The sequence below is a fragment of the Vidua chalybeata genome, chromosome 12, assembly GCF_026979565.1.
Source record: "Vidua chalybeata isolate OUT-0048 chromosome 12, bVidCha1 merged haplotype, whole genome shotgun sequence".
Classification (NCBI taxonomy): Eukaryota; Metazoa; Chordata; class Aves; order Passeriformes; family Viduidae; genus Vidua; species Vidua chalybeata.
This window is the reverse complement of record NC_071541.1, coordinates 7,466,699-7,491,959: the sequence shown is the minus strand read 5'-3', so window position 1 is coordinate 7,491,959 and position 25,261 is coordinate 7,466,699. Positions and strand designations below refer to the sequence as shown.

The following is a 25,261-nucleotide window of genomic DNA, read 5'->3' as shown; positions in this document are numbered from 1 at the left end:
AGATATAGGGAGTAGCTACAGTGCTGGGATCACTAGAAGTGCACATTTCAAAATGAAGACACAGAACAATGCAGATGGGACAGCCCTCTGGAAGGCTATTTTTTGGGAGGGGTATATTTGCCTTCACCACTTTTGATGGTATTTTTGCCTGCTTTTTGGTTGGTGGTATTATGCTTGATTCTGGAGTTCTTTATGTTGTCTGTTTGTTACATCCTTAGACCATCTCTTGTTTCTCTTCACATAAGTCTTTGGTGATCAGGCATGGTAAAAATAAGGAAATGCCATGAAAATGCTTTTGGATATAGGGGTAGAAGTGCAGCAGAAATTGTTATATTCACCTAGTACAAAGAAAGAACTCATTTCTCCCTATGGGGTGAAATCTTGGCTCTACTGACAGTGATGGGAAGGCTGGCACTGATTTTACTGGAGTCTGAGGCAAAGGAAGCAGAGGCTGAACCCAGCGATCTGGAGCATGCCACATTGCTCCCCTGAACTGGGGTCTGCGATGTGCTGGTTCTCAGGAGAACAGAAGGGATGATGGTAAACATCCATAATCGCTGCCATGGTGCCATGAGGGGAAGCATGAGCAGAGATCAGAGGTTCAGTGATGAGCCCCAGACCTCATGAGAGCACAGCCAGCAGATCCAGAGCCTCAGGAGGACCAGGAGGTCTGCTCTTGCATGGCAGAGGTAGGAAATAAAACACTTGCTGCTGAATGGGGATCCACTGGAGCAAGTAAATGCTAGTCCCCACAGCCCTAGAAAAACCCCCAAGGTTTGATGAAAAGCAGTATTCAAACAGATCCCCAACATCTTCAGGAGATCCTGGCTCTTGATGAAGATTACCTGTCCCAAGGCTGACACCCAGCCAGCCTGGCAAACACAGCTGACAGTGATGACACATGGGGTGTCTGTCCCCAGTGCAGATAGGTGCAGCTCAGTGTGGCCTCACAGTGTCTCCAATGACAGGAGGAAACCTGGAGGGGACAATGGAGGAAGGGCACAGAGCACAAGGAGCTCCACTGACTGTGTTCAACAAGCTGAACTGCTCTGATAAGGAGACATGTCCCAGGCACCAGCAGGGAATGCCAGGAGAGCTTTGAAGCTGGGAAAAGCAAGGCTTGGTCAGGGCTGGTGACACATAGGCCACTTGTCTACAGGCAAATGCAACTTCTGAGAAAACCAGAGGTTTTGAGGGAAATTACACATTTCAGTAGCTGAATTTTCCCTTTTATCATATGAAATCTTAGACAATTTAATCTTGGTGGCCTGTTTCATGGATCTCTTAACCTGATTCCCTCACATCACCTCAGTTAGGCTGGGTACTCTGAAGGCTGTCCCGTGGTATGCGTTGTGCTGTATAATGCAAATTATACGAATGCTGACACATCATGGGCAATACAGCTCCAGCAGAGAGATGGTTGTGTGAGCTGGATGCTGGCAGTGGATGGGGAAGTCTTGGGAAGAGTTGGAGGGCAGTTTCAGAAACAACACGCATGTCCAAGTGAAAAGAATGAAGATCCACACATGTGTGGGGTCCATACTAAGCTGGAACAGCTGAATTGTCTTCTCTAAAGTCCAGGAAATCCTCTGAGTGTGACTTTATTATCAATTTGTGGATGATGGGTAAGACCCCTCTGCAAGCTCTGCAGAAAGTGTTCTTCCCCCTCCCCAGCACAGAGCTCTCTGCCAGTAAACATCACTTCTGCCATGGCTGGGATGAGTCAGCCAGGCTGTTTGTTTTCCTAGGGATGCCTGGCTCAGCCTGTGACTGGGCTCACAATAGTGTTGTTTAACCTGGTTCCACAGAAAGGAAACAATGCTGAGTTATCCTCTGTGCCAGGGTAAGTCTTCCCTGGCACCTCCATGCCCATGTTTGAAAACAACAAGAGGTGTGACGAGGCAAAACTCTGTGGGACCTTGCATGGAATGTCCTGTAGGGAGTAAGAATTGCCCAGTGGCACACAGTGCACAGAGCAGGCTTACCACGGGCTCACAGCTCCTCCAGCCAGCTCAGCACAGTGCTATCACCAACATTCCAAAGACACAGCAAGAACAGTGGGAGCTCTTTGCAGGTTTTGAGGGCAGTCTGTTTTTACACCATAATCAGGACAAAAAACATGGCAAAGTAAGTCAAGAAGCACATGAAACCAAGCATAGGTGAACACAGGCCATTATTCTGGTCCTTACAACACTGCAATGGGTGATTTGAAAGAAGATGGTTAACTGTGATGCTCCACTCTGAAGAGGATGAGTCTTGGTGCTGAGGGGAGCTCCACCGCTCTGGTAGCTTCTAGCAAGGGCCTAAATATCTCCATAACAAGCAGAAGTGCGGCTGGTGGGTTTCTTGAAGAAAAACATTGTTAATCATTTTCAGTGATGGCCTCTCACCTCTCCATGAGTTTAATTCAACGGCCACAGCTTTCTCACCAGGCCCAAGACTGCACAGAGACAAACCAGCAGCAAGCCAACCTCTCAGACATGCATGGATGGGGATGATCTTCCTAGGGTCAGCCATGCGTGGGGAGCAGAAGCTGCATGCCAAAGTCACTGCCTGCCAGAGCAAGGACCTTGATGGAACCAGTGAGGAACCTGCTGCAGGTCTGACAATGCTCCCACCAAGCCTACTTGTACCACTTGGGTATCTGCAGGTAAAGTGCAGCCTTCCCCCACCCCATCCTTACCTCAGGGGATGTCCACAACTGTTCCTCCTATCCTGCCTCTCCTCAGGAAGATGACAACTCATTACTGCTAGCAGCATTTACTGGACCTCAGTCCTTCAGAGGAGATTGGCCCTTGTGTGTGGTACAAGGAGCAGGGCAGTGAGAGGAGCACCATGGTGGAGGGGGACATGGAGGGCAGGATTTGAGACCAATAGCCTCCTTGCCAACTGCTCAGCTGTGTTCCCAGGCTGCTGCTTTTAACAGCAAAGCACTCAGGAGCTCCAGGGACTGCACAGCTGGCAAAAGCTCTTGGCACAGTGTGGTCTTTCTGCTGAAGAAGCCCACCACGATACCCCAGTGTGCCACCCTGTGCAACAGTAGGAGGGCAGCAGGTCAGAATCTGTCCCATGCCATGTTCAGGACATGTCCTGTGTGTCAGGATGTTCTAGAAAGGATTCATCCTGTTGTTTTCTCAAAAACTAAGAGCCTCGTCATCCTCCTCACTGAAACTGCTAAAAATTAATTGCTCAGGTTGCATTGTTATTGGTTATTTGTTATCTAAGCCCTTATAGTACATAAAAGCCCCCAAGCACTGCACCCCAGCCAAAGGCTACAAGCTGTCCTGGAACATCTCAGTACCACTGTCCTATGGTGGGCAAAGAGCTGCACCTGCTGCTCATGGGAGTACTCAGGATGGGCATGCAACTATGTGAGCATGGACAGACTGCAGCAGCACTGCAGTTATCCACACAGTCCCATCTGTTACCTGCTTGGGACCCCTGCTCATAAAGAGACACAAAGCTGGGCCACAGTTATTCCTGGTGGGACTCTATTGACATGGGAGGTGGTGCCAGACAGTCATCTTTTCCCTGTTCTTTCATCCAGAAGACTCTGGAAGGCAGTGCAGGAGGTTGCAAAGCACTGCTCTCTACTTCACATTCCCACACTGGAGTTTCTCTTTGCAGGAAGGAACATTTTAAACATTGCAAACAGAAATAATAAAAGACAGCGCAACTGGAGAAGAACAGCAGTCAGTTCACTGCAGGCAGCCTCTCAAAAGAAAATACCTCTGGGCCAAATTCAAACCTGGTGTAAACAGAAGTCAATCTTCCAGCAACAGGGGGATTAGCCCCCCAGTCGCACTAGCTTTGACTTTGCTGCTTGATGTTTATATCACTAGAGACCAAAGAATATACTTGCCAGACAAGAATAGGAATCATTAAGTCTGTGGTCCAAAGTGAGGCGCTGAACCATCTCAAAGAGTGAAGCGTGGTCAAAGTTACAGGGATTGGAAGAGATAAATTCATCCATGCCATGCTTTTGAGCTCTATCTGCATCTGTTCATTTATACATATAGAGAAAGACACCATTTAGAGAGATATAAGACATTTTAGTTGACAAATATAACAGAAAAAAAATATACAGTATGAAGCATGAAAGCCAAGTATCTCCTCTTCCCTCCATTGCCATTAAGTTTTCTCTTTGCAGGCTATACAGTACACTTCACCTCCCATTGTCAACTTGCATCAGTTATGGACTATATTATTGTATCTAGGCAAAAGATTTTAGAATTAACATCTTGTCAACTGCTCATTATAGTGCATTTATTCTGTACTTAAAACCAGAACACAAACGTATGAATTCACTCTGCATCTTACAACAGGCTATGAGTTAACAGAATTTTGGCTCACATAAGTAAATTAGCTCCTATTTAGATAGTTGTGGTTAATTGTAATAGATTCTGCCATTCTAATGAAGTTACAGCTTTTTTCCTCTACATTTACTAGGTTTTCTAGGTATCACACCAGTTACGTTGTTCTTTCTCCAAATGCCAATGTTTGTCTTCCCCACGGCAATTTTTTTTTCTAACAGCAACTTTAAATGCTACCTCACTGAAATAAAAAGATGCTCTTTTAAGCATTGCTAAGAAGTTAAATTGATATGTAGTTTGTTGTCACAGAGGCAGTAACCCGACAGTGCGTCGGAGCTGCCAGTCATCCCGACGGAGAGACTGAATTTCCTCTGCCTAGATTACAAGCTGCCATTTTTGGGTGAATTAACAGCCTCAACGTATTCACACTTCTCTGCTTTGGGTGACGTTTATGGGCACTAACTCCTAGGGGCTAATTAATTAATCTCAACATGGTTAACTAAACTACATCGAATTCAGCAGTTGAAATGAAGCCTCCACGCCAGCCTGGGTGCGGCCAGCCAGGACCCCGCTGGGAGCAGGTTTTGTTCTAGCAGCCGCTGGGGAATTAAAGGACACCTTTCACTTGGTTTTGTCTGTGCTCAGCTTCCTACTATATGGGTTCTTGCCAAATCCTCGACAAAGAAAATAGGATTTAAATCCTTCCCCTGTTTATAGCCTCCTAGGGGAACTGGGTGGCCTTGAAACAATGTGGCTGAAAGGACACAAAAATGCAGTTTTCCGCAGCAGGAGTATATGGTAACTGTATTTGTTTTAAAACAAAATCCCGCTTTACCAGAAAAAAACCCCAAAAATCCTTAATTAAAAAGAAAAAAAAGTTTTAAATGAGAGTGAGAATGTTCTCTTATATATGTTTTTCTATTCAATATTTAGCTGTGAAGGATGGCTTGTCTTTCCAAATACCTCATTTGTGTCAGTGCTCTTACTTAGTAATGATCACTGGTAGCAATCTTTACATTTTCTGTATAGTCTGTCGTTATCTATATACAAACTGTATAAATAACATCACTCACTGGAAAGAAATCAGACAAATTGAAACATGCAACATTTCAATTAGCTGCTAGCAATACTTAATTCAGCTGTAGCTGGCAATTTTCCTCACTATAACCCCACTGAATAAACACTGATGTTTTTCCTGCAGAGGATTAATTTTTGAGGGTCTGCCCCCCTGTATGTGCTGGGGTCCTGCTGACCCCTAACCCTGCCTCCCTCCCAGGACCCAAACCCCTCCCTCCCCCTCTGCTGCGCATTCAGCACCAGGACAGATGCAGCTGCTGATGGTGCTGAGTGAGGTGGCAGCACAAGGGCTGGCTCAGGGGATGGGAACAACCTCCCTGGGGAGCACGTCACCTCCATGGCACCTCTGCAGCATCCCTGGGCATGGGATGTGGAGCCCACCCAGCCCTGTGGCCTGCAGCACAGACTGGCTCCTGTCTGTTTTGACAGCTTTCTGCCCCATTGTCTCTGTCCCTTTGGGCCAAGATGGATTTGATTGCATTCACTCTCAAAGAGTTCGGCTGTGCTGTTTTCATTCCATCCCCAGCGCCCGGAAAATGTTTTAACAGCTATTATCAGACTATTTTTAATGGCTTGCTGCTCTGCCCGGCTCCTCGGAGTTGACTGCAAGCTGACAAATTGGCTGGAGGCCTTCATTTGCCAGTTTTGCTCAGAGATTTTATTACTTTTCAATTAGGAGCCCTGATACACTGTCAATCCTCCTGCTCAGCCAACGAGGCTCTGAGAGCCGAGTAAATCAGCTGGAAATTGGAAGAGTCCTCTAGCCCTTTAGCTGGTGAACCTTTTTGAGCATATGTGCTAGAAAGCATGTTTGAAATGAGTATTTTTTATTCCAGACTAATAAGCTTTTTCCCATATTACATTCTCTGAGCAAGGTGGGCACAGAGCAGACCTTCTGCTGGTGGGAACTGACTGAAGTGCCGCTGGCTTCCACAGAGCTGAAGGTCTGGCTGGGTTTTTTACAATCTCCCTGCCCAAGGCAGGGTCACAGACAGTTCCCTGACAAGCGTGAGAACAGACACAGTGATTAAATGTCCTTCACAACTGGCCATAATCAGGGGCAATTTTACTTTTATTAAACACTTTGAAGCCACATCTTCCATTGGGCGCCTGCTCGAAAGCCCATTTGCCCCAAATCTCTCCTCATCAGAACAACCACATGAAGAGAGAGACATCAGACATGGCACTGTGTGAGCTCAAGTGACCAGAAAAGCATTATGCACATGACTTCTGCTCAGTCAGTGATTCAAAATGTGGATTGCTGCCATGGGAAGGAGGATAAGCAGCTGCAGCTCTCCCTGCATAGCCCAGCACCACAGTTCTTGCATGGCCAAACCATTTTGCACCAGCAGAGATGCAGGGCCAGGTGGGTGCACATCACCCACCCAGGGGATACAGCTGTTGTGATGGGAACTGGAGATGTCTGTGGAGAATGGTAATACAAATGTATATTTCTTTTAAATGGAATATCAGCTCTGGGCCAGATGCTTCATTGGGCCAAAATTCTTAAAAATAAGGAGCAGGTTAAAGAAGTCAATCCTATACTAAACTCACCCTCCTTTAATTATTCTAAATAAACATCCCACACACCTTGCAATTTATTTTTGTATTTTGATTTTTTCCAATGGGCTCACTTTTAACAATGAAATTCATTAATCAAATTATACCAAAAACATTAAACTTCGTAGGCAACACAAAAAGATCTAAATCTATTATTACTCTGCTTCAGACAAATATCTGCAATTTACAATAATGCCAACATCTGCACATGAAATAATTTTTATGTATAATCCACCTTCTTTCAAAATGGCCTATACAGCTTGAATGTGATTTTAAAGTACAAAATGAGAATGGCTAATATTCACACCCAAACTGTACAGCCAGTTTTTAAGTACTTTAAATTAATTGTTTCAGTCAAATACAGCTGCTTTTTTGACCCTGCTCTGTTATTCTAGCTAAAAAGGAAAGAGAAACCAAAGAAAGAAAGTTATATGATGCTCCAGTAATTTGCAATCCCTTCCCAAGGTGCCGTGCCAAGCTCACTGGTGTTTCTTTGTTTGGGGCCCCAGCCAAAATGCTGCTGCAGGCTCACAAAAGTTATCTTACATATTTAGACAAGCTGCACACAACTGCAGCTGAAAGGTGTTCGATGGTGGTCTCAGGAGGGAGGCTGCCAGTGGAGGGACATGGCCAGCACAGGCTCCACAAACCTTTCTTCTGCAAAACTGCAGACTCTGGCCTATTATATAACATTTGGTCCCCTGCATTACTGCCTTTTTTTAATACTGCTGGGTTTATTTTGTCCATTTTTATCCAGTTTGCATTTTGTGCTGACTCCATTAACTGGACCCCTGTCCTACACACCCTCCCTACATGTGTTTGAAATCAGAATCTTAAAAATCTGCCTATGTCAGGAACACAAAGATTTCAACAGTAACAAGAATCATGAAACCCAAAGGACTGTCCCACTGTTTGGTTCTCTGAGGGAGGTATTTCTCTTTAACTATCTGTTATTTAAAAAGGAAGAGACAAAACAGTCAGATCTCTCATTCTTTTTTTTTTTTTTTCCTTAAATATATTTCCCTGCTTTCTGCATTTCTTTTGCTCCAGCAATAATTTTGGCAGATTTTGCTTTGAGAGCAGTGAAGTTAATAGCGGGGGACAAGCTCCATAAAAGAATTCTTGTTATAAAAGGCTTTAGGTAGCCATTTTATTGTAAGAATTTCTTACTCCAGATTTGTTTCTTTTCATTAATGAGTGACTTTGTTTTAGTACCAAAGGCAACTGAAAATCTAGTAAATTTTACAACACATTTCCCTCTTGCAAGAAAATAAAAATCCACCAAACAAACAAAAACCCAAACAACTGTAAATTAAAAGGTGACTTTGTATCTTACTCATCTGGAAAATGTGTGCTTGTCATATCTGCTTGACATTACAAGAATGAAGATGTGGTTTGGACAGTAACAAACAATGACACTAGTCAACCTCATCAGGAGACATGAAATAAAGGAATGACAATGATTGATGGCAGCTATTCATTTACAGATATTTCTAGAAAAGTCTTCGCTGGCCGGGCTGGGCAAAGTGGGAGAACTTTTCCAGCCTGGCCAGCAATGCACCACGGCAGGTGGCTCATGAGTGCCCAGTGCAACCCACTGCCTGCCCTGAGGGGCAGCGGGGTCCCCTCCTGCTCACGGACACATTTGGGCTCTGACTTGTTAAAGAAATACCCAAGGAAGTGCCTGAAAACTCCATTTTGTGGAGCAAGACTTCACTAGCAAATACTGATGTTCTGGAGGGGGAAACACTAAATCCCTGTACCTGGATTAAAATGCCAGGCGGATTGTGAGTGAGCTGCTGGCAGTGCTAGCTGTGACTTGCCACATCCCCTCCTCACTCTGTACTGTGGCATTGCTACCTCTGAGAAGTGATGTGTGTGTGCTCAGGGCTCTGCAAACCTCCTCCCCAAGCCTCCTCCCTGTGAGGAGCTGTGGCTGCTGCAGGAGCCTCAATTTGCCTCTCAGCTGCAGAGCCAAGAGCTCTTTCTTCTCCCCTTCATATTACTGCATGTTAGAAGACAATTTTAAATATAATGGGCTGTTTATTCCTGTGGCTTGTGGCTTTTTCCTTGCTGCAAACAAGTTCTTTTCTGCTTCAGTTAGAATTTGAATAAATTGTTATGAATGCTCCTGCAAATCACCAGACACACCAGGCATTGAATTTCAATCTAAATTGTCTAAGGATTGGTAGTTAGATGAATGAGAATTTGTAGTATACACTTACATAATTCCTTGTGTGGCAAGTTAAGAACACAGTTTTAGAACAGCTATTTATACTATAAAACATTGTTTCACAGCATCTTTATAACTATTTAAAAATATTTTGAATTGGATGGCTGCAGAAACCTGTGAATTTGTATTTCGTAAGTTAGAGTTCCAGGCTTCTTAAAGCATGTAGAAGAGATTTACAGGCTAGTTTTAAATTCATGCAGGTTATGTGAGACTGATTTAACATTTTAATTCTGCATTCCTGCAATGAAGCATCTGCAAGTTGACAATACAGAAGACACAGCAGCGTTCTCATGATATCTTTAACTATCTAAAAAAGTAAAGCAATTAAAGCACAAAACTAATAATCTAATAAGATAGCGATGCATTGTAGTGCAAATACATGTAATGTTGCCAAACCCAGGTTCATTCATTCATTTATTCATTCATTCATTCATTCAATCTTTCTTTCTTTCTTTCAAAGTGGCAAAAATCTGTATTTCATTGAAATTAAACTTTTGTGGGTTTGTTTTGTTTTCTTTTTTTTTTTTTTTTTTTTTTTCAGTAAAGTCTGATAAGAATTCTCTTTGGAAATCCAACCATTTAGAAAACAAAATAAAGAAAGAAAAAAGAAAGTGTCTGCTGAGAAGGAATTCTGCCTGCTACCCAGGGGTATATTTGTACACATACGCACATACTCACACATAGGAAAAAAGAAGAAAAAAGAAATAAAAGGAGGAGGAAGAAAAAAAAGGAGTCTTGTTGATGGCCAAGAGGGATGACACCGCCTGTTCCTTCTCATAATTGCATTCAGATACTCCAGATACATATTTGCCAGCTCTCATGACCCACTGATGCTATTCCCTCCTAAGGAAAGCAGGCACTCACCAGATATTACAGAAGATTTTAACACCAATAAAGGATTTGTGCTGGGTGTGTTTAGGACTGAACAAACTAAGGAGAAGCTCTCTTACAGCACAGGCCTGGGCTTTTATCTTTTGCAAAGTAGGTATACCAGTGGGAAAAAATAAAATAGCAACTCCCCTGGCTTATTCTTTGACTAGCACGGCTTTGATTGGTGACTGAGACCCATGCTAAAACAATAATTTATGATAATTTGGGGGAAATGAAAAATGCATTTAAATGGGAGCAGGCCAGCATCTCCAAACGCAGCGTGACCCAGAGAGCTGCCACTTGCTGCTGAAATCATTCCCTGCCGAGTTAACGGGAGAGGAACTAATCAAACCTCGATGATTCAGGGCTCTTTTCACAGGGCATGTGTGGAGGGGTTTCTGGGGGCCTCCTCTGGAGTCCTGCACCTTCTCTGGGTCTCTTGGGGTCTCCTGCCCTACCTTTCTATGCTTTGAAGTGTCCATGGTTAGCCCTGCACTCTGGTGCGCTGCACCAAGCTAATCATCGGCACGGAGAGAAAGGATATTGTCAGAGTGCAAAATGATCTGTTTTCAGGCAGGAAGCAGTCAACTAGATGTAATTTCCATGAAACAAAAGAAGGTATTATTTACAGTTTTATTGTGATGTTAATTACTATTTACATCTTGGAATGAAAAATAGAAATGTTAATGATTGGCTTTACTAAGAGGATCACTTGATGCCAATGTGAAAGCCAGGGAGAGAAGGCAATTATGCAAACATCACATGCATCCCAATTTCAGTATGGAAACTTACATTTCAAATCTCAATTCAGGAAAATAACATGGAAAGTTTGTACTACAAAATCTAAACATGAGAAAGATTTAAGAGAAAAAAAAAGCACATTGCATATGTCAGATAATCTAGTCTGATTATCTGAGCTGTGCTAGCTACAGGGAAGCACTTACCCTTGAGTCCAGCTAGAAGTTAGCAGGGTAAGAAGGAACAAACCAGAATAACATAAAGACTAGCAACAAGGCTCAGGAAAGCAGACAGGAGCCCTAACCTAGCAGCTAAATATTTGGGTTCAAGCAAAGAATGAAAAAGAAACTTAAAGAAAATCAAACCAACCAAAAAGAAAACCACTTATAGCTGAAAATTTTTCAAGCAGCTCAATAAACCTTGCTACTTATTATGGGGGAACAAATGATCACAAATTCTCAAAACAACCAACTCATTGTATATGGTGTGATTAACAGTTATTAAATATAAACAGACATTAAAAACGAAATATAACCACAAATGATACGTAAAACAAGTACAGACCAATCTTTCATGTTAAAAAAAAGGGCTTCAAGAAAAAAAAAAGAGAATGTTGAGCACGTTTGGGAATTTTTTTTGATACATCACTAACACAGAACAAAGATTGGTGCTTTCAGACAAGTGACCACTTTTATGAAGCTTAAATATTGCCAAAAGGTGTAATATGTATTGGCAGCATTATTGACTATAATACTGTGAATGATTTCAACAGTAAACAAGAACAGTTTGGGGTTTTTTCTTTTGTAATGCGAACACTGGAGAAAAGCACAGCTTTGTGTAAATGGAGTTTTTCTTTGAAATTGTAGCAAAACAAAAAAAGCAAAACTTTTCACTCTGACAGGTATTGTTCACCCACGTAAAAGGAATTTTAAGTCATACAAAAATTAATGAATAGCAGGATCTATTTTTTCAGTACTTAAATTGCAAATAAAATAAACTCCACCCTGGTTTGGAGCTGTCTGTTTACTTCTAAGTCAAGTGCTGCCATCGAACTGTGGATGAGAATTTGAGTGCTGCTCAAACTTTATATTCACTGAGTCAAAAGAGGCGGGAGCCAAATGGAATTTACTATTTCTCCCAAGTTTCCCAAACAGCAAGATATGTGCTTCCCAAGTTTCTGTGCAACAGACAGCTCCATGCCAGGCATGGAGGGCTGGATTTTCTGTGCGTGTGCATGCATGCGCATGAGCCGTCTCGGACTGCTACGACATGGAAGCTGTAACAACAGTTACTCGTCAAATGGCTTAACATTTACTTCTTTGCACATCCTCATTCACCATAGCCTCTAATAAGCACAAAGAAAATAAAAATATGACAGGTATAGAGATAAACGTACAAGAATAAAATGTCTCATAGAAGTCCTTACCTTTCCGCAGGCAAAAAACCAAAAAAACAAACAAACAAACAAACAAAAAAAAACCCCCAAAAAAACCCAACCAACAAAAAACCCAAACCCCAAACCAAAACACCCAAGCCAAATACAAAACCAGTAACAAACCTTGACCCTTTTAAAAATGCAATACTTGGGATGTTTGGATTTCAAGACTGAAGGAGCTGAGATATGTATTTGTGCATTTAGGACTCCCCATATGAGGCATGCATGACTCACTGTTGCTTTGGATCATTTAACTGCTGTGCCCTGTGACTTTTGCAATGAGCACTGTCATGTATAGATGTTGAAATATGAAAAATGAACAGCCTTTCCTGTTGAGATGAAGGTGTATTATGGCATGTTGCCCTCCACCTCTTGTAGGATGTGCACAAAGACCTGTCAGAGGGATCTAGATCCAAAGGGGGAGGAGGAAGGAAAACCAAGGACAAAACACACTAGCCCAGAAGATGCTCAAGTAGTAAGCCATCACACTGATGGACTGATGAGCCAACTAGTTTCTCTCTCCCAGGCTTTGGCACAACACATCCAAGAGGGTTTCCCAGTTCTTGCAGCAAAAAGGGGAGACTGACACTGTGCAACTTACAGAAAAATACATTGTAGATGGAAAGAGGGTGGTGGTGTTATAAAAAGCAAAATGATCCAGATTTGGAGCTGGTATTGGCATGAGAACAAGTGAGAGAAACTGAGGTCAGATCCTGACTCCCTCGAACACCCTGAAGGGCCCAGGGGGTGAAATCTTGGCTGTTTTCACCAGAAGCAAGGATGAGGGAGCCCTGCCTCCTGGCAAGTGAGCGAGATGCAAAAACAAGGTCAAGCCTGTGGCATGTCTAAAGCTCTGAGCACAGTCAGGCTGAGAGTCTGGAGGACCACAAGCAGCACAAGGCTCTGATGGACATGCTGGGCTGTGTAGATGCAGAGTTGACTCCTGGGCTCAGTCACTGACTTCCCTGATCCGTGACAAGGATTAGGACAAGCCAGATGCCCCTTCTCCACCCCAGGTACCCTAAGCAGAGAGGTTCAGCTCTCCCACAAACACAGTGCTTGGCTGTGCAAGGAAATCATACACCCAAGTGTCCACAGCCCTGGGCAATCCCTTTTCCTCCTCACATCCTGGCAGATTTTGCTACAGCTGCTATGAAGTATCTTGGAAAGCAACACTTCACCTGACCCTTCATATTGGTCTGGTGAAGTGAAAATTCTGTAAATATCAGGAATTTACTCAGCAGAAAAATTCTCCAATCTTGACGTCTGCAGGGATGAGAGAAGAGTGGAGGGAAAGGTGTTTCCTCAGCTTGATGTTCTCTGCTCTCATCCTACTCTGCAGAGATCATGCTGGGATGAACAGGAGTGCATCCCAGTGCACCAACCTCACAACTAAGAACAGCCTTCAGCATCACTTGTTAGGAGAGGAATCCCTCTGTTGCTCCCCCTTGCTATGCTTTGAAGGCTTTTAGCATGTGAAAAAGCAGCAGTAGAAGGACCTGTGCCTGCTATTTCCAAGAACTCTCTGATTACACATTCTGGGCAGAGGGACATAAATCCCTGGGAATGCTCTCGGGTCGGCACAACTCAGCCAGGCCTAGAGGCTTATCACAGCCAGTAAATGTCCCACTTGCAAGTGGCCAATTCCCACCTCCCATTTTGGCTTTCTGAGAGGTGTCCTGCCTTCCCAACCCTAGTTCTTTACACCTTGCACTCCCAAAGTCTGACAATGGAGTGGCAAGGAAGAGGATGAGGATCACTGAAATGAAAACACTGACTCTAGGTTACCATACTGCATCACACTACATTTCACTTGCAGCAGCAGCAACGCAAGGCAGAAGGGAGGCCAAAACACAGAAGCATGTGGAAGACAAAAAAAAAAAAAAGCAGCAAGCAGAGGTTTTCTGCTGTAGCACTGGTCATACAGCTGTATGTCTTGTACTGTTACTTTCTATAAATACTGACATGAAGAAGTCAAACAAATATAAAAGATGGTCAAATGCTATTGATAAGGAAAGCTCAGATTTTCTGAGTTCCTTACAACAATATACTCCATAACTGCTTTACAGAGACTATTTTAAAAAGTTGAAATCTATTTTAATCAGAAGAATTCTTTAATATTTACCACTTTTCCTTATTTTACTTATATTTAGTGATAATAATTCTTAGCTTTTGCTGAAACTAGCAAGAATTGCTGTATGTTACATAATAAAGGGGCTGCAGATGATTGAGACCTTCAAGAAAAATGAGCAAAGAGGCATTTGTGTGGTTTATAATCAAATTACATTTGCGAGAGAAAAGAAATTGCTCTAAATTTCAGATGAAGCAAAGTGTGTATAACTGCATAGGACATGCAGCATAGCTACAGCTTAAAAGATGATTGCTTTAAATTCACATCTAACTGGCCTGCAAAGCAACCTGTTAAAAATACCATATGTTTTCCTACAGTTGAATATTCAACAGGAGACCTCTTTTTGTGTGTGCATTTCATACTTGCAAGATTTGCACCTGTAGTTTTGAGCACATGATGCATTTGACAGACAGCTAATGGTGCTAATGAATTGCTCTGATCTGGGTGTGCAATTTATTGTGTGGGGGTAAAACACGTGTCTGTGGAAGGCAAGGTGGGTCTCAGGCTCTCAGATCCCAGTCTCTCTCCTCCATCAAGTATTGCACTTTAAAATACCCACTGACAAGTTCCCCAAGGAATTTTGTTTCTTGGGTTTGGTTCTGTCAAACTCACAGATTAACTGCTTCTGGATCTATTGATGTAAAAAGAAGCTTTGTGATAATGAAAAAAACATTTTGTTTTGAAATCAGAAACATGTGTGGGAATACTGATTTACATCAGTGCAGAAAATCTTTCCATCAAAGGCTTTGGCTGTCTAGGAGAACTTATTTACTTACAAAATTGAGAGATTGGAGCGTCTATCTGGGGTACATTTCCTCCTTTAGCATTTAGCTTTTGCACTTGGGTAGGTGGCACGGGTTTGTGAGACTGCCCAGTGGCTCGGTACATGGCTTGGACCCACAGGATACGGTCCTGCTCATCGTCACTTGCAAAAATCACCGTGTCTCCTTCCTTCACAGCGTTGAAGAATGTTCTGCCACCATCCAAACCTGGCAGGAAATGAAGTGACAATGCAGTTTCATAGACTTTGAGGCCAGACAGGAGATCTCCCCTGGTTTCCCACCCCACCACTGCTCGGGTGTCTCTTCACTCAATTCCACACTGCTCAGACCCCTCCCCTACATCAAACTCACCTGCAACACAGCCCACAGGTCCCCAGGCAACCCAATTACTAAAACATGCCCCAACACCCTTGGATTAATTGCTTCTCTCACCTACAGCTCCATCTGTGCAAGTCCCATGTGGGCACCACTGGAGCCCAATTAAAAATGGGGTTTGAGTGGGAGGTTCCCCATTATACTGAAAGCATCAGTGCTCACACTACAGAAAAAGGTCCTTGGGTGATATCCTTATTTGTATCTTTGCCCTGATTTGGCACCCATCCTCCCATCTCCCTGATATGAGAATTAAGGGAATAAAGGGAATAAAGGGCTTGACAACAACCTACTGTATCTTTTCTCATCTCCTCTGGGGATACCTTTACCCAGGACATGGTGAGGATCACCATGCTCACCATGCTGTTCCACTGAAATAAAAGAAAAACGGTACTCGTCCACTTGAATAAGTGTCTCAACCACCAACAGGTACCTCCAGGTACCAGGGGCTTTCTGTCCCTGCCTCTTCCATGCACTGACATCCATCCTAGCGAGAATGGGGCAGGCAAAAATGCTTCCACAATAAAGACAAGCATAACTGCTAGCTATGCTTGTTATGCTTTATACTAGCTATGCTTTTATTTAGGGAATATAATCTGAAGGCACAGGTTAGAATCGTTACTCAATTTGAGCATTCAGATCACAATAAAATTCCATTGGGATTTAAGTGTCTAATTCACTTAGGCTCCCCAGAAGAGATGAGTCTTTCCCTCCCTCTGGTGCAACTCCTAGCTCAGTCCCTTAGATCTATTTATAGTAAAGTCATGCATAGCTAATGATAAACACAAACATATTTAGAATAATGCTGATCACAGTTCAGCTGTGAGGAAGAGAGGGAGAGGAACAGAGAGGAGTCCCTTTGGGAGCGGTGAGCACGGCACCCGCGGGAGCTGCCAGCCCCGTACCTGGCTGCGGGTCGGTGTAGTCCACAGTGTATCCGTCGAGCTGCAGCAGCTCTTGAGGTTCTGCTTTTTTCTCCCGGTAGCTGCACATAGCAAATGTATATTGACTAACCTGAGGAAAATCACAAACCTAAGATGGCACCGGGTGACCACCACAAGGCAATCCAAAGCGCTTACAGCCTGTTTGCAGGGACGGGGGATGGTGGGGTAATTTGGATGCTCATTGCCCATTAGAGACAGAATAAACTTCTTACCAGGCTTTTGCAAAGCCCTCTCTTAGCACACCCTCCTGCAGCACCTAATTCTCCGCATCAGTACATACAGCGGTTTAATTTCTTCCAAAAGAGGAAGCTCCACGGCTTAAAACCCTCTATCATTCATCCCCAGACAAGTGCAAGAGTGACACCCTGTCACAAACAATGTGAGCTAAATTGCTAGGTGCCAGTCATATTAAAGCAATCTTAAGATGCCACTGATCTCGGCAGTTGTTGTCATCAGTGCTGTAAATGGCAGCTCTCACTCCTCTGAGGTACCATCTGCATGACACGATACATTCAATGTCAAGCTCTTGACGGAAGCCGACTCAGCTGCGGGGGCTCTGCCAGGCTCCCGAATCGCCTTTAGGAGCCCATCAGGCCGCATCAAGACCCCGCGCGTACTCGGCGTGCCGCGATCTGGATGGTCGGCAAGGAGCTCATCCAGCCAGGAGAGGAGAGGATTCTCCATGCCCCAGGCGAGGAACTCACAGGGAAATTTACTGTCAAATGATTTCAAATGACTTTGTTAAGGTTGTGTCACATCCTGGACGCCTGACGTAATTTTATTCATCTGGACATTTTTTTGACCTCTGGAGGAAACTTTAAAACTCTGGTGGGTGGCAATGAATTGTGCTTGTCATTTTTTGGAAGTTGGGAGAGATCCTGAAAGATGGGAGCATGGATGGGCTGAGAGGTTTTGCCTTCAAACTCCAGCCAAACTGCTCGGCTACAAAGACGCATGCAGCACTTATTTTAGTGGCATCTCTCACTAATACAATGTAATTTATTGATGTCGGGGGACCTGTCGATTGGCACAGCATCTCCCAGACACCACTCGGTTTACTGCTGCCCTCTATGGGCTTCTGCTCGCTGCCAGCCTGCTCCAGCAGCCCTGCCTGCACTGAGCCTTCCTCCAGGAACAGCTCCAAAAGCCACCTAAGAATAAACTCTATCATTAACACATTTGTGGGAGTAAGACTAAAAGCGATGCTTTAAGCATCTTGCATCCTCCTTAAAACTACCAGCACTGACGAAAGATTGACAAGTAGCAGACCAATAGCAGGAGCACACCAGTGCATATTCCCTGTTCTGAACTTTGCATGCCTACCATCGTATGGGCAACACAAAAATTAAAAAGATTAACACGAAGGAATCTAAAAATAACCCAGTGCCCCTCAGCACAACATTCAGACTCCTGTGGCGTTCATTCAGTCCTACTTGCAGTATGTTGCTGCCATCTCCTGGAGAAACTCCGGAATGTGCTTTATTTATGGCAAAATCCTAGAGATCTCGTCTGAGCGGTATGGATTTGATTTCTCTGCGTTAGACAGTCTGAACTTCAGGGACTGCATGATAAATGCAATTCCTGAAATGAGTCAGCGCTAACCTATGCTGACATTTATTGAAAACCTTAATATCACTAATGCTTTTTTGCTTTTCCTGTATGGTCTATAGCAACAGGTAATTGATTCAATAGTTCAGCTGTTGTTCTCTGACCCCGAACATGGGGTCTGAATTTCAAGGTCTTCTTCATATACAAGTAATTCCACTCCTCTTTGGACCCAGAAAATATTCTTCTGCCCTATCAATAAGACAATCATAGCAACACAGTGGCAACATAGGGGAAAAAGCATTTCAGAGCTTGAGATTTCTCATGTTAAAGGTTATAAACAACAGGTGTAGACAGTAGGCTCTGGTGGAGCCATCCTGGGACAGAGGCAAAGCAGACTGATCTCTCCTGTTAGAATGCACAGGATTTCCTTGAAAGAACATTGCTATTAGAAGAGACCTTCAAGAGAAACCTGCAGGTGGGTCTATAACAGGGGTCATCTAGGTTCACGTCCTACTTCTCTACTCCCACCGCTCAGAAGCCCAAGCTCAGGAATGCTACAAAGCTTGCTGGCAGTAGCAAGCCAAGGATCAGGCTGGAGAGAGGAAAAAGCTAATGATGGCCTCTGGAAGTGGTGCCAACTGTGCCATGCAGAGTGCCTGCACCTAAACAACTCAAGCTACTAACTTCAAGGACTGGCAGACCAGCCTGTGTGCCCTATCCTGCTGCCTAGGGCATTTACTGCTTGGGGTCAGAGAGAAGTTGGTGCCATGGCTTCCAGTGCAATGTGGCTCCTTCCATTTACAAGCAGTGGGAAAGCCAAGCCCAAGAAAATAAGATTCTAGAAAGCTCAGTATGTCACAGTTGTGCTTTGCTGGAGAAGAGCACTGTAGGGTCAAGAGAAGATTGCACTTGCCTTTCGTCACTCCTCCAAAATACTGTGTTTTACAGAGCCTGCTTTCTGTAAAGCTCAGAAGTGGCCAGACAAGTGAAACAGTTAACAGCAGAAATTAATCTTACAGCCTGCTGAGTTCACTCTGAACCATAGCTGAGTATGAGAGCGAGCGAGCAGATGGGATGGGCAAGATGAATGGTTTGAGTAATTGGAAAAAACACAGATACAGAGAGGAAACTGAAGGAAGACAGAGGAGAAATCTCTGCCCAGTGAGGGACAAACTCTCAAAGCAGCTGGGATTTTATCCAGGGACTCGATGACAGCCAGGAAAGGAGCATCTAAGGAAGCTGAACTGAGAGAAAGTAAAAGAAGGGAACTAATTCAAGGCACCCCTGGCTGGTTCATTACTAAAAGGGGAAAACACTTTGAGAAATAATTTGAGACAAAAGAACATAAGGGAAAAAAAAGGTGGGGGAAATGACAAAGAAATTCAGGAAAGGGGAAGCAGACAGCAGGAGACAAATGCCAAAGTTCACTATTCCCAGGCTGCTAAATTAAATCTGACTTACTTGGCACTTGACCATATTCTGTCACCAGCTATATAATCCAACTGATTAATAAATACAGCAGATATGCATTAACCAGTCCTGACTTTGTCCTGGTTTCTCCACCAGAGACTCCTGCTCTAGCAAGCACTGCTTTCCCCAGGATCCTGCTTAAACCTGTTAATTGTCATGCCTCACACTCTGAGCTCAGTCATTTGCTCCCCCTTTTTTACTGTTGACACAACACCACCCTACTTGGGTTAAATTCTTTAATGGACCTTTTCTAAATTAACAGCATGCATTTTGTCCCAAGGGAGAGAAACCGTGCGAAGATACTGCCAGCTGTAATACAGCTTTCCACTTTGATGGGAGACTCTTGTCCTCTGGTTGCAGCTGTACATTGCCTCCCTAGACCTTTCTTGACACAAATGAGCAGAGGAAATGATCTAGCTTTAAGAAAAAAATGTGAAAATGGCAGTTTTCACATCTCAGCATATCCATAAAGCTCTAAAAAACGGCACAAAACAGTTGTCCCAGCTTCTGTCTTCAAGCAGATGTGTGTGCTCTCCTGGGCAGGGCTGTGTGGTGGGAATTTGTCCTGTGTGAGTAGGATATGCAAGACCTACTGCAGCCAGGCAGAACTAGCTGTGGCATCAGTTTAACCAGCAGTTTCCAGATATTTTGTATGTATCACCACACTCCAGATTTTACAAGAATCACCATCTATGCCTAGTTCTTTAGCAAGGGTCTAAGAGAAAACATTATTTAATATGATTATGGGGACCAGCTATGGGTCATTCACCTCAGCTTGAAGACCACAGTCTAGGACTGCTGGTGTACCACACTGCAATTCTGCTGATTTTTTTTCAATTTCGGGGTGATATTCAGAGTTACTGAACTCTTACTTCATTTCATTTTATCCCAAGCCAACTGAGTTTTGCTAAAAGCAAGGACTGTCACTGTTAGTCTAAATTATACTGAGTTTAGGGAGGCTGTCACTAGAACAATAGATCCAGGCGTAGACACTGCAACTGGTTTTAATCTGCAGAGAGTTGATCTGGTTCCAACAACATTCTGCAAACACCATCAGACACAATCAGCTGAAAACTGCTTCAAGCTACTCAGCAGACATGTCATCCAGGTACCATGGAGTGTTACTTCCCATATGCTGCCAGAGCACTGAAATGGGGTTATGATAAGAGATGAACAGATTCAGTCTGAAATCTCAGTGTAATTAATTCACTTGCTCTTAAAAATCATTATAAGAAATTTCCTATTGCAAAGCCAGCAAACCCACCAGAACCAACCGTGGTGTTATTGCCAGTACAGCACATTAGACCTTGCAAAGAATTAATACAAGCTCTGTCAGCTATCAAAAATCCCAGCTTTTGCATGAGGGTCTAATTGGCAAAGTGGCAGAAATTTGTGTGCTGTGCTCAAACAGCTGATACAGCAGCTTAGGAAACATAACATCTGCAATGGATGTACATTTTCTTTCCTAACCAGTCACAGAGAACTTTGCCCTAAATAGCTTAATTGCTTTTGCTTACCACTGCCACTGGCATTACCACTGCCTTTACGAAGCATTTTCCTTGCTTGTGATGCTGCGGACCATTTCCATCCAAGCTCAGGGCCATATTCTGCCATCATTTTCACACTGCATATCTCAGGATTTAAAATTAGGCAAGTAACGAGTCTCTGCCATGTAATTTACATCTAATCAGTATTCTGCTCTTCTGCTGCTCATCTCAAAGGGTGTCTATGAGAAGGGTGGGCAGTGTACAGAGAGGACTGCGATTCATTCGGAAGGGAAAACTAACCCCTCTTAATGCACGGATCAGTGCTGGAGGAGCACATACCCTTGCTCTGCCAGCCATGCCATGCCATAACCCTCCCCCGAGGGGCTGAGCCAAGTCCACCCAGCAAGACAGGTGCTGGAGAGTTGAGGCTCAGGTCTAGAAATGACACAAAGGAACTGCTCGCACCCACTACACCCAAACAAATCACTTCACTCCTGTATAACCCTTGCAGTTACACAGACACAGAAGGTGCGAGGGATTATTCCACCCAAATTACAAGGAAGTTATTGCTCCTTTCCCCTTCTCTCCACGGCTTACACAAGCCAAGTAGCAGTGGAAGCGCTCCCAGCAGAGCTGCTTTTTCTCCATACGTGCGCAAAGCCTCCGTTTTTGGCGGCAAGGCTTCGCTGACACAAAAGAGACAAACTGCCATCAACACCTTCCTCCTTGGTGCCACCCATGCAGTTTGGCACTTTTGTGCCTTGTTTAAATAGTTATGAAGAGTTTGAGTATTTATTACCACGAATTTCTTAACCACTGGTACCAGAAGACAGAGTGGTGCCACCCAATGGCACTGAAGGAATCAAGGCTGTGTCCATCTGAAATGGGGAAAGAGGGAGAGAGCACAAGACCATGAGGGGGAGGTTATTCTGCAAGCAACAGGAGAGGAGACAGAGCTGCAATAGAAGATGCTACAGGTAAGGGACAGAGACAAGGGATCAGAAAGGAAATGCTTAGTTACTCCTCCAAAGAGCCTTGCCCTCCTGGCAGTCTCAGGGACTGACCAGACCACTATATGTCAAATGGACTTTATGCTTTGGGCTCTCTCTCTCTCAACTCTGGCACACGCAGGAGCCTGGTGTGGATGAAGCTCCTGAAAATGGGGCTGCTCCTTGTCCACTCTCTGTAACAAGAGCCAGCTCACCTTCCCGCAGGGGTTATTTTCTGCCTGTGGTTTAGCAGAGTTCAGAGCATCCTGGACATCAGCACCTTTACTGCCAATCCCTGTTCGTATCAGCACCCATCCTTTGCATTGCATGAAAAGCAAATGACAAACATACGGACAGCAAAGTATTTTTATTCCATCTTTATTGCCTGCTGACATGTTCAATATGCTCAAACTACATCTGAGGGACTGCATAGAGAGTGTTTCTTGTTTATATTTGATGTACGGCAGAACACTTTACATTGCACCAAATGTTGAGCAAACGGTAACATAACAGAGAAGCTGCAGTGGCAGCTGGAATTTCTGAGGTGGGCTACAGAGACTCTCTGGGGGCAAAAGTCTGCTCATCTTATTCAAATGAATTGCTTTTCTGGCCAAATTCTGCTCCGATATGCCAACTGACGAATACAGACCTAGTAACATGAGAAAACATGGAATAACTCTGAGAGCTTCAATTCCACAGCAAGCTGAAGAATATAGAGCAGCTAAAAACCAGAGAAGCAACTGCAGCCACACTGAATGGCCAGAAGGCTCTGAGAGACAAGGGAATACATGTCCAAGCCTGCAAACCCTTGCACAGAAGAGTATCAATAGCATTATTTATGTGAGAAATGAGCTTGGGAAAAATGATTCTCTGCTTTGGAGCATCCCTGTTCACAGGGAAAAAAGAACTGAGAACTTAGTCTGATAGGACTGAATTGTCTCGCAGGGAAAAGCAATACCAGTTGCACTACTAGTGATCATGGACTGCCATAGCACTTCTAACTTAATTTCAGAACACAATAAAGGAAATATACAGAGAAAAGCAATCCTTCAATCTCTGCCAGATAACAGGGTCAGTATATCATGTTCCCAAAAGAGAAAGGCAGATAGAGACATGCCCTGTGGCTGCTCTACACTACCTCCCCACTCTCTGTGGCCATTTTGACCCCATGTGGAGTACAAAATGAACACTTAAACTGTCTCTGCTGATCATACTCGGTTATGGGACTAGGTACTCAAATGGGTCTCTCCAAATAGCCTCCTACTTACATGAGTCCCACACATCCTAAATCTCCTTTACTTCCCAAGGATGGATTTCCTTATCTGCCCCATAGTTTCATGCTATGGAAGCCAGCCATGATGGCTAAAAGGGGATTGAATACAATTAAGCTTCCTACTGAGACAGCTGAATTTGGAGCAATAATTAACACAAAACAAAGGAGCCAGCTTACACCAGGTGATTTAGGAGCAGGGAAATCCAGTGTCTGAGGTGGAAGAGGGACTGCTTGGACTCCTGTCCTTACCAGCACAGGACAGCACACAAACAAGCATACTCCAAATGTGGAGTCTGGTGCACCTGGTTTACACCATCTCTGTTCTCACACTTTATCCCTCTACAGCAGACCTGCCATCTGCTTCAGCAGCAGCAGGGTTTTACCCTCTAATCTGATCAGTTTGGATCTCTGGTGTCACAAGATCTCAGTTGGATCCCATCTTATTCCATCAGAGCATCTCCATGTTGTTTTCATAGAAAACCCTGAACAAAGGTTTTATTCCTCACATTTGGAGACAACACACCATGAGAGTCCACAGAGGAGGGAGAGAGAGATGGACCCAAGAGGGCTCTGTGACTTTCTCAGATTGGTGTGAAGATGGATCCCTCACACTGGGGCCACACACTTCTGTGGCCAATGCAGTGGTTTCACCTGCCCTTGGAAGGTGAGGGAAGATCTAACACACAAAGTACTGACCAGAACCTTCTTAGGTTACAGAGGACATCTGCCTGTTTCCTTGAAATTCTTAACAGTGGTCTAATGAAAACTGGGAGAGCAAAAAGTGAAATAAAGAAAAAAGCAAAAAGGAAGACACTGCAAAATGATGACCACAAAATGATCAGTGAGAGCTGTAGACAATGAGAAGCAGTAATAAATGTGAAGGCAAGATAGATGTCAAGAATGATTTGATGCTGATTCTGACATAGCCAGTGATAAAACTTCTGTACATTCAAATGGCCTCCAAATTTAACCTGAAAGTTCAAAAGAGAGCCCAAGAACCTCCAACCAAGACAGACTGTGCTTCATCCTCACCTCATTAATTCCTCATTAAAATTGATTCTCCATTTTATCAAGCAGTCAAGTGCATCTGGAAACTCAAGGCCAGAAGTCTGCAACTGGGATATCCTTGAGAACACCCATACATTTAGAAAAAGAATCCATGATTAACAGACACCCTGCACAGAACCACAGCTCAGCATCAATCACACAGCACTGAAAATGGCCAGAGGACAGACTCAAGTATTTCATGTAGTGATTTAAGATCACTTCTAGTTACATCTGTTACCTGGACCAGGACAAAGAATCGTTTCTTCCATCTCTTCCAAACATTTTTACCAATGGCCCATAAATACCTATGAGAAAAGAACAGGTGAATTCAGTACACAGGTGTTAATCTGTTGTTCTCTTGCTTTTCAGTATATTTTGTTTTACACTTAGAAACTGAAGTTAATGCACAAGGAGCAGCAATTACAAGACTCTCAAGCTCAGCAGCATTCTTGAATGGGTTTATTTTTAGCCTGAGCAGATTACCTGCAAAGAAAGAGACATAAAAACCTTACAGAGCCTTAACACAGTATTAATTCTCTCTTTCCCTTTGTCTTTCACAACTAACTCAGAATGTGAAGCTCTTTAGTGCCAGTGAATAGCTACAATATGGTTGGATGGGTGAAGAATGTGGAAAGTGGAAGAATTAAGGGAGAGAAACTTCAAATCTGCTTTAGCCTTCATAAAACCATTTTGCTGAGGGGAGATGTCAAACAGAGAGACACTTCCTACATTAAACCCAGCACACAGGATCTCAATATCCAGTGGACTGACTAAACCAGGACACTTCACTGAGCAGCTCTAAGATGAAATCCAAGAAATTGCTTGGCTACAGATAATTCAAGCAAACTGAATAATTTCTGAGGAGAAATGAATTTACTGTTTTCTACCAAGGAAGAATTAGCTTCTAAAATTAATGTCAAAATAAGCATTAGCATTTAATCTCTGTGATGAATTGGCCACTGTGACACTATAACACAAACACTGGCAAAACT

The 25,261-nt window shown here is 43.7% G+C and overlaps 1 protein-coding gene across 10 annotated transcripts in view; it reads right to left on the bottom strand.

Moving 5' to 3' along the window:
• CADPS (calcium dependent secretion activator) overlaps positions 1–25,261 on the bottom strand; it is a 206,935-nt gene that overhangs the window by 82,023 nt on the left and 99,651 nt on the right. For all 10 annotated transcript variants that reach the window (XM_053953714.1, XM_053953716.1, XM_053953720.1 and 7 more), the window contains exons 9-12: positions 24,508–24,574; positions 16,417–16,525; positions 15,134–15,346; positions 3,863–3,999 (exon numbers count right to left, since the gene is read on the bottom strand). In XM_053953714.1, coding sequence (XP_053809689.1) covers positions 3,863–3,999; positions 15,134–15,346; positions 16,417–16,525; positions 24,508–24,574 — 526 coding nt within the window. The remainder of the gene's footprint in view (positions 1–3,862; positions 4,000–15,133; positions 15,347–16,416; positions 16,526–24,507; positions 24,575–25,261) is intronic.